This window comes from Psammomys obesus, unplaced genomic scaffold, assembly GCF_907164565.1.
Source record: "Psammomys obesus unplaced genomic scaffold, mPsaObe1.curated_primary_1811, whole genome shotgun sequence".
In the NCBI taxonomy this organism is placed as follows: Eukaryota; Metazoa; Chordata; class Mammalia; order Rodentia; family Muridae; genus Psammomys; species Psammomys obesus.
The window spans coordinates 523,455-533,387 of record NW_026596117.1 but is presented as its reverse complement, the minus strand read 5'-3'; the positions used below and the strand labels follow the sequence as shown (position 1 = coordinate 533,387).

At 38.4% G+C, this 9,933-nt stretch overlaps 1 protein-coding gene across 1 annotated transcript in view; it reads right to left on the bottom strand.

Moving 5' to 3' along the window:
- Positions 1-6,957: 6,957 nt before the first annotated feature.
- Tmprss11a (transmembrane serine protease 11A) overlaps positions 6,958-9,933 on the bottom strand; it is a 52,847-nt gene continuing 49,871 nt past the window's right edge. Inside the window, exons 11-12 of the mRNA XM_055629169.1 lie at positions 9,400-9,542; positions 6,958-7,119 (exon numbers count right to left, since the gene is read on the bottom strand). Of these exons, the coding sequence (XP_055485144.1) occupies positions 6,958-7,119; positions 9,400-9,542 (305 nt within the window). The remainder of the gene's footprint in view (positions 7,120-9,399; positions 9,543-9,933) is intronic.

The window sequence follows — 9,933 nt, the reverse complement described above, 5'->3', positions numbered from 1 at the left end:
TGACTGTTTCCCCTCTACTTAATTTAGTGATTTCTCTTATGAGATAGACTTCCTGAGCTTTGGAAACAATACAGAACTGCTTATAAAAAGTTAGTTTACAGGCTTCATGCTGTGTGGATAGTATGCTCTCCAGAGCTGCGCTGAATGCCAGGCAGGTGTGGTGTCTCATCTATAATCCAGGCATTCAGAAAGCAGAGACAGGAGTTTCCTGCAGGTTTCTGAGTCATTAGACTAGTCTGTATTGGTGAGCTGTGAGTCAGTTCAGATACTACCTCAACGAATGAGGTGAAGAGCTATGAAGGAAGACTCCCTCTGCCCACCTTGGGCCTCTACATATATGGGCACCCATGGGTGGCCATACACATATGAATATATATATACATACTCATGAATACCACACACAACAAAAAGCAAGATTACCATTAAGCCAATAACTGATATAAATGAAGACAGTCTTATATGGATAACTAAAATGTATAAAGTATCATTGTTTTGTGAAATTTATATCCCCTTGCTTCTATGAGCTCTAAAGATATAGATATTGCAAATGACTTTCGGGGTTATTTCTATTGTTGCTCTCAGGAAACATCAACAAGGAAAGGCTTCAGAGAATATCATGTCTATTAAACATGCCCATCTGGAGGTGCCAGAATTGTGAGACAGTTAAGAGAAAGAGAAGGAACAGATGATGCTGACAGAGTAAATAAACAGTACAAAGGGGTTGGAAAGTTCTGTAGAATGAGGATTTGCTTGTTGGCCTAACTTCTAGATCTGTGTATGAAGCTCACATATACTCCTGTATGGGTATTTGGAGAACGACTTTTAAATAAGAAGCTCTCAGAAAGGGTGTTGTCCTGTACAAGAGGGTGCTGCATTCGTGGTTCTTGGCACAGGCTAAGAGCAGCGTGTCTTTAGGAACATTCAAGAATACGTAAGATTGGGCCATATTGGTTACAAAGTTTAGTGGAGGAAATAATAGGAAGAGGCATAAGTAACACCAGAGACAGATTTCTTGACTTGCATAGCCTTTCTTAAATTGTTCTTTCACTAAACATTTATCTAAAACATACTGATTATCATTTGAGTACTACATAATGAGTTTTGAGACAAAACATAAAGCAGTTCCTAAGCCTTACAGAATATGAAAATCTTTAAGAGCTAATACACTTATATAAAAACTACAATGCAGAGTGAAGGATTAGAAATGATTTGGAGAAGGAGAAAAATTATTAAAAGAGATTTGCATAGTGAACAGTTTTGCCTGAGACAGTAAGAGAAATATTCCAGCCAAAGGTAAAACTTAATCTTTGTTTATACAGTAAGAAAAAAACCAGTATAATAAAGAAGGAAGTTATAGGAACAGGGACTCTCTCTGACATGAACTGATTGGCCTGCTCTTTAATTACCTCCCCCTGAGGAGGAAGCAGCAGTACCAGGCCACAGAAGAAGACAATGCAGCCACTCCTGATGAGACTTAATTGACTAGGATCAGAAGGAAGGAAAAGAAGTCCTCCCCTATGAGTGGACTTGGGGAGGGGCATGCATGCAGAGGGTGCAGGAAGGAAGGGATTGGGACAGGAGGAGGGAGGGAACCACAAGGGGGATACAAAATGAATAAAGTGTAATTAATAAAGAAAAAAAGTTTACTAATAAAAAAAGAAGGAAGTTATATTCAGAGAGGAAGAACTGTGTGACAGAAGAAGTTGTGTTCGTGAAGGAAAAACTTCAAAGAGGAAATTGTGTTAATGAAGGAGTCACAGAGTCACAAAGCACCAGCAAAAGAAAAATTCTATTGATTGCCACAGATGATTGATTTAGTCTGATTTTTTTTTTTTTTCAGGCAAAGCAGATATCAATGGTATTTTGACAGAGGGGGTCCAAATCACTGACTCATGTTAGAACTTAGTAACAATTCATTAAGGGAATACGCTAACAAGAACTGAAGGTGGGAAACTGCAGCACGACAATAAGTACACATAAATAATCTCAGTGATTATTCTCATCGTCTGCAGATGGCGACCTCGATTATACACTCAGTTTGGTTGTAGACATGTTTTTTTTTTTTAACTTTTATTAATTACACTTTATTCATTTTGTATCCCCCCATAAGCTCCTCCCTCCTCCCCTCCCGGTCCCACCCTCCCCCCCTCCTTTCTGCATGCATGCCCCTCCCCATGTCCACTGATAGGGGAGGTCCTTCTCTCCTTCTTTCTGATCTTAGTCTATCAGTTCTCATCAGTAGTGGCTGCATTGTCAGGGTTCTAGGTTATCTCCACGGATAGTCCTTGGTTGGAGTATGAGTCTCTGGGAAGTTCCCTGTGTTCAAATTTTCTTGTTCTGTTTCTCTCCTTGTGGAGTTCCTGTCCCCTCCAGCTCTTACTATTTCTCACTTCTTACATAAAATTCCATTCACTCTGCCCATCAGTTGGCCATCAGGCTCAGCATCTGCTTTCACAGTCTGCATGGCAGAGGCTTTCAGAGGCCCTCTGTGGCAGGTTCCAAGGTTGTTTCCTGTTTTCTTCTTCTGGCTTTCAGAGGCCATCTGTAGCAGGTTGCTAGGTTGTTTCCTGTTTTCTTTTTCTTCTGATGTCCATCCTCTTTGCCTTTCAGGATGGGGATTGAACATTTTACTTAGGGTCCTCTCTTTTGCTTAGTATGTTTAGATGTACAGATTTTAGTGGGTTTATTCTATGTTGTATGTATATATGAGTGAGTATATACCATGTGTGTCTTTTTGCTTCTGGGACAACTCACTCAGGATGATCCTTTCCAGGTCCCACAATTTACCTGCAAATTTCATGATTTCCTTATTTTTCATTGCTGAGTAATATTCCATTGTATAGATGTACCACAGTATCTGCATCCATTATTCAGTTGAGGGGCATCTGGGCTGTTTCCAGCTTCTGGCTATTACAAATAAAGCTTCTACAAACATGGTTGAGCAAATGTCCTTTTTGTGTACTTGAGCCTCTTTTGGGTATATGCCTAGGAGTGGTATGGCTGGATCTTGAGGAAGCGCTATTTCTAGTTGTCTGAGAAAGCACCAGATTGATTTCCAGAGTGGTTGTACAAGTTTACATTCCCACCAGCAATAGAGAAGGGTTCCCCTTTCTCCACAACCTCTCCAGCATGTGTTGTCACTTGAGTTTTTCATCTTGGCCATTCTGATGGGTGTAAGGTGAAATCTCAGGGTTGTTTTGATTTTCATTTCCCTAATGGCTAATGAGGTTGAGCATTTCTTTAAGTGCTTCTCTGCCATTCGATATTCCTCTGTCGAGAATTCTCTGTTTAGCTCTGGTCCCCATTTTTTAAGTGGATTACTTGGTTTGCTGCTTTTCAGCTTCTTTAGTTCTTTATATATACTGGATATGAGTCCTCTGTCAGATAAAGGGTTGGTGATGATTCTTTCCCAAGCGACTGTAGGCAGTCGCCTTGTTTTGATGACTGTGTCCTTTGCTTTACAGAAGCTTTTCAATTTCATGAGGTCCCATTTATTGATTGTTGCTCTTAGAGCCTGTGCTGTTGGTGTTCTCTTCAGGAAGTTTTCTCCTGTACCAATGAGTTCTAGGGTATTCCCCACTTTTTTTTCCAGCTGATTTAATGTGTCTGGTTTTATGTTGAGGTCTTTGATTCACTTGGACTTCAGTTTTGTGCAGGGTGATAAGTATGGATCTATTTTCATTTTTCTACATGTAGACATCCAGTTGTTCCAGCACCATTTGTTGAAGATGCTATCTTTTTTCCATTGTATGGTTTTGGCATCTTTGTCAAAAATCAGGTGTCCATAAAAGCATTTGACAAAATCCAACATCCATTTATGTTTAAAGTATTGGAGAGATCAGGGATACAAGGCACATATCTAAACATAGTAAAGACGATATACAGCAAGTCTATAGCCAACATCAAATTGAACGGAGAGAAACTTAAAGCAATCCCACTGAAATCAGGGACAAGACAAGGCTGCCCACTGTCTCCATATCTCTTCAACATAGTGCTGGAAGTCCTTGCTAGTGCAATAAGACAGTTGAAGGAGATCAAGGGGATACAGATGGGAAAGGAAGAAGTCAAATTATCACTATTTGCAGATGATATGATAGTATATATGAGTGACCCCAAAAACTCTACCAGGGAACTCCTACAGCTGATAAATACTTTCAGCAAAGTGGCTGGATACAAAATTAACTCAAAAAATTCAGTAGCACTCCTGTATACAAAAGACAAAATTTCTGAGAAAGAAATTAGAGAAACGACACCCTTCACAATAGCCACAAATGACATAAAGTACCTTGGTGTAACCCTAACCAAGCAAGTCAAAGACTTGTATGAAAAAAATTTCAAGTCTCTGAAGAAAGAATTAGAGGAAGATATGAGAAGATGGAAAGATCTCCCATGCTCATGGCTTGGCAGGATTAATATAGTAAAAATGCCCATCTTACCAAAAGCAATCTACAGATATAATGCAATTCCCATCAAATTGCCAACACAATTCTTTACAGACCTGGAAAGAAAAATTCTCAACTTCGTATGGAATAACAAGAAACCCAGAATTGCTAAAACAATCCTCTACAATAAAAGATCTTCTGGAGGTATCTCCATCCCTGATCTCAAGCTGTACTATAGAGCCACAGTTATAAAAACTGCATGGTACTGGCATAGAAACAGAATGGTGGATCAACGGAACCGAACAGAAGACCCACAAATAAACCCACATACTTATGGACATGTTTTATAAAAATAACAAAACTATTCCATTGCACTTGGTAAGGGTAAGTGTTGCTTTAGGAAACTTTAATCTAAGCTATTAGTTTTTTGTGTATGTAAGGCTGTTCAGCTTGGTCACTACACTGTGCCTTTTGAATACTCAATGTCCTATCTTTGCGTTTCTTGTGTTTCTAAAACAGGCATAAGTTCATCCCTTCGAGGAAATGTCCTAATGTGTTGAGGTGCATTTGGCTATCAAAATTTGTGGAAGAGAGGTTCTACAGGCATGCAGGAGGGAGTGCTGAACCCTCTGAGGTGGGTAGCTCCTCACTATAATGACTAATTCAGGACAAAACTGCAATAACACCCAGGTTAACAAACCTCATTCCCTGTTCCCTTCACTATTACCCCAACCAGTTACCTAAGAAGTATAAGTCTTCTGTTGAATTTTGTTATTTTTATGAGACAAAGTCACCCAGTCTGCTTCAAGTTTCCTGAATAGCTGAGAATGTCCTCAAATTCCTTGGTAAAAAGAGTGTAACTCAACATTATTTGAAGGATGCACGCCACTTCTGAACACAGACTCGGAGATATGGTCTATGGAATGCTCAGATCACCAACTTTATTAGACTTAAAACAATAAAACAGTATTTGTTCCCGTTCAACCCAAATGAAATGCTGTAGCAGACAGTTTAGAGCACATTATTTACAACTCTAAGACCACTTTCTGAATCTTAGCGTTAGAAGCAAAATCATATTTCACCACCATAAAATAGAAAATTTATGTGACAAAATTCATATATATATGAATATATATATATATATATATATATATATATATATATATAAAGAAAAAACTTTGAAGTGAGTTGTGGCAATAGGTATTTTCTATTTTAAAACTGATCTGAAAGCACTTAGTGAAAAATGTCATATTCTCTTGATTCAATAAATACAGCAGCCATAAACAACCTTTACAAGAAAAAGGAACACGAGCGTTTGACAGCTAAGGATGCAAATTGCAAATAACTTTGTCAAGCTGTTTATATACCTTGGCTTTTAAACCCAGATATCACATGGACCAAGAAAGAGTCCAACAAAGCCTTATTTAATTGTATTATGGGCACCATAGCCTCACTCTCCTGATACTTTCATGAATTTGATTGTTTGGTTGTTTGGTTTTTAATTTATGTGGGAATCATAATATATCATTATATATAAGACATTATACATATACAAAATATTATAAACCATATTTACAAATTTATATATGTATACTCATATAAATACATATATGCTTATATATTTTTATATACATATGTATATATAAATATGTATATATGGTTCCATGATTTAGAAAGAACTTGATGGTAGAAATAAAGGTAATAATAATTTCTTTTCTGTGAAAAAAACAAACAAAATTTATGTTAATAAATTCTCAATTGTTTTTAGGTATTTGACTTAAGATAACGCTGGACAAAATCGCCTCCTGTCGTCCAAAATATGTAAGTGCACATTTAAACTGCAAATCCTTGTGTACCTATCCTAGGACAGCTCAGAAAGTTATCATCCCCTTTCAATTTTTCACAACAAGAATTTGACATTGATTAAATAACTACTTTATATAAAAATTAATCAATATTTCTCTTAATTATATCTATGAAATAGGGATGTGCTGTGAGTGTTGTTTACATGGCTGCATGTGTTTTTTGAAAGTCACAGAAAAACCAGAAAGATGCCTCGGCAAAGGCTGTTCCACCATTGTTTTATGTTGATGGCTACACATAATCTTCCTTCATAAAATTCCGTGATATGCATTTAGAAGTATCAGACTTAGTTCCTGTGATGGAAAAAGGAAAATCTAGAAGAAAAATAAAGAGAGCAAAAAGATGTTTGTGAACTCTGGAAGAGTCATGGGAAATTGTATGAGCACTTTGAGATTTCTGAGAACCCAAACAGGTTTTTCAATCGAGGGAGAACCCAGGAAAAACACTCTAAAAATTTCCCAGGCTGTCTTCAAAATCCCACAATGCATCTTATGTACAGGCCAATTTACTTGGTTTAAAGAGGTGAATATCTTTACCACATTTTTCAATGATAAAATGATCCATCACTCCGCAAGCGATTCTGAAATAAATCATGTGTGCTTCCTGTTGTTATTTCATCTCACTTCATTGCACCAATGCCACCAAATGAAAGTCTGAATTCTTATGTACATATAACGTGCAGGCTACTGTTTTGTTTAACATGTGTGGCTCCTTAGAGGCCCGTTTTTGAAGCAATCCAGCGTCGGTAATAAGTCACTTGTGTGTAAACTCCAGGTTTGTTCCTTTGACCACAATTGTCTCCCCAACTCACAATTCCAAGGAGGTACCATGTGTCTTTGTTGTCTTTTACAACTAATGGTCCCCCAGAATCACCCTGAAAATACACAGGAAAAACAAAAACAGTTTATCATTTACAGAAGTTTGATGAACCACTTATTTTATTCTTAGTGTAGGTATAGATTACCAATACTGAATAAATAAAACCCATAATATATGCAAGCAAAAGACCGGTACAGTTTAAAAATAGCCCAAAGTAACGTGAGACAAAATAAAATCCCCAAAAAAACAATTTGAGGTTTTTTTGTGGGCGTGGGGCCTGCCCTTGAGTGTGGTTTGTACACCCAGTGAGACTCTGTTGAAAAAAAAAAAAAAACTAATTTTTCCCTTGGGAGCAGTTGTGAAATGGAGATAGCTTCTCCCATGCACAGTGTTTTGCAGTATGATCTGAGCGTCACTTTAAGAGAGACCCTCCCAGTTCCGCTTCACAGTGCCTGATGCTGGTTACAACCTGAATCTTTTTCATTTTTATTATTTTATTTTATTATGATTTATTTGTAGCCCCTTCCCTCATCTCCTCCCAGTCCCACCCTCCTTTTTCCACTCATCCACCTGCCCTTGTCCACAGAAAGGGGGAGCCCTCCTCCCCTACCATCTGACCCCAGCCTGTCAAGTCTCACCAGGACTGCCTGGATCCTCTTCCTGGGTGGCCTGAAAGGTCCCCTCTCCTGGGGAAAGTGATCAAGGAGTGGGGCAACAGAGTCCCTGTCAGAGACTCCTCTTACTAGGTGACCCACATGGAGTCTGAGCTGCCTATGAGCTACATCTGAGCAGGGGTTCTAGGTCCTCTCCATGCATGGTCCTTGGTGATGCACAAGACTCTACAGGCCCTCCTGGGCCCCAATTTGTTGGCTTTGTTGGTCTCCTTGTGGACGTGGAGGGGACAGGAAGGAGCTCTAGAACCTGAATCTTTATTTGATTAAACTCTTGACTGAGCTACAACCAGAATCAAAACTTCAAATCTGAACTAAATTGTGAAACCCCTTTTTACCCCTTCTGTATTTCTCATCAGCAATTCTGATACTTTTTAATTTGTGTTTGGATCTCGTTTACCTAGATGTTGGCTGGAGAAATTCTCATTCCCACTCTTGCTGGCTCCTTCTCTCCCTCCCCCTTCCTCCCTCCTCTCCTCTACATTAGGGAAATGTATTGAATTCTAGATAAACATTTGGTGATATAAGGAAGCCAGGTTGATGTTGGTGCTTGTAACTCTTGTTTTCTTTTCAGAATTTCCTCTCCCTCCGCTCCTCCCAATGATTTTCTCTATGAGTAGGGACTTTCTTGGATTTCTTTGTTTCCCATCGCAGTGAATCCTCTGTGATACAAATTATTCTACTGATGTTCTTCATGTGTTTCTGATGTGAGCTTCTATCCATCTATTCTCTGGATACATAAATTACAGCTTCCACACTCTTGGCAACTGAGGTTAGATCCTTCTCTGGCCTGGCCTATGTGTTATAAAATGTTGTGCTTTTTTTTTTTTTTCCCAAACAGAAGTAGCTCATTCTGTGCAGTTTGTGGGCTTGTTTGCAGGGCTTTTAGCCACCGCATGCCAAAAACAATCTAACAGTCTCATCATTTCACTGTGTAGATTCCCTTCCTTGAAGTGTTCAAGGGTCTCATGTCAAAAGAAAATGATTGCATATGGAAAGAAACATACTCTTCATCAGAAAACACACATGGCACACAGGTTCTGGAAGACCGTGAAGAACTGTAGGATATTGACAGGTAAGACCCAATCAAACTTTGCCTCATTAAATTGCCCTCCCACCTGTCATGCTGCTTGTGCTTTGCTTAGGATTACCAACTTCAAATTATAGTAATTGGTAATAAACATAAATGCATACATCTCTGTAGTTTTAACTATTCTTTCTTGTCTTTTCCTTTTCTGCAATTGCAGAAGGGCTACTTATTGTTTAGTCATGTTGAAGCATCATTTCTCTGATGCTCATTCCAAAAAAAAAATGTTTTCTTGAAGGGAAAACTACTTTTTCCATGATATTCTTAGAGCATCACAGTTGCTGCCTCTGTAATTTGTGAGGCTGTTGTGTAAGAAGACATTACCATCCCCTTATCCTGAGTGTTTCTGGTTATTAAGACATTTGAATTTTGTGTTTGATAGAATCAAAGAAATCCTTTGCTTGTTTCAGGTTGTTTATTACTAAAACACTTAAAAGGACTTATGTGCTATGACGTTTACATGTTTGAAGATATCTGTGTGTCTGTGCCCTGTGCTACCATAAAGAACATAGAGTATTTCTTGGGCTAGGCAAAAAGGTTTTGAGTGAGTGACCTTGAATTTTTTTTTCCAACCTACCCTGCAGGCGTCGTAAATTCCTTCCAGAAACCCAGCACAGAACATGCCCCGCTTTATGTCATTTCCGTACACCTGTTGTTGTTTGCAGACCTCATTGCTTATGAGCTGAACTCTGGCTTCTCGGAGCTCATTTTGGGATTCCCCTTAAAGAAAAAAAAAAGCAGTCTCAGAATCCTCAATAAGTATTCTTCGGTGGACTGAAGTGAGTGGGTTCTTTTCTAATCATCTTCATTATATACAGACCAAGACTAGTCTGAGAGCCCTAGAGAAGAAACTTCCTAAGTAAAATCTGGCACACACTATTCAGTTCCATATTTAAGAGGCAGAGGCAGGTGTATCTCTGCAAGTTTAAGGCCAGTTTGGTCTATATAAACATTTCTAGGACAGACAGGGTAACACATTTTATTTAAAAAAAAAAATGAACTTTGTGGTTTACTGATTCCAGATTGTTTCCACAAACTTTACATACCTAGTTGGTATTGTTTCTTGCTTGATAAAATACTTCCTAAATTATATATGTTTATCCAGTCTTGT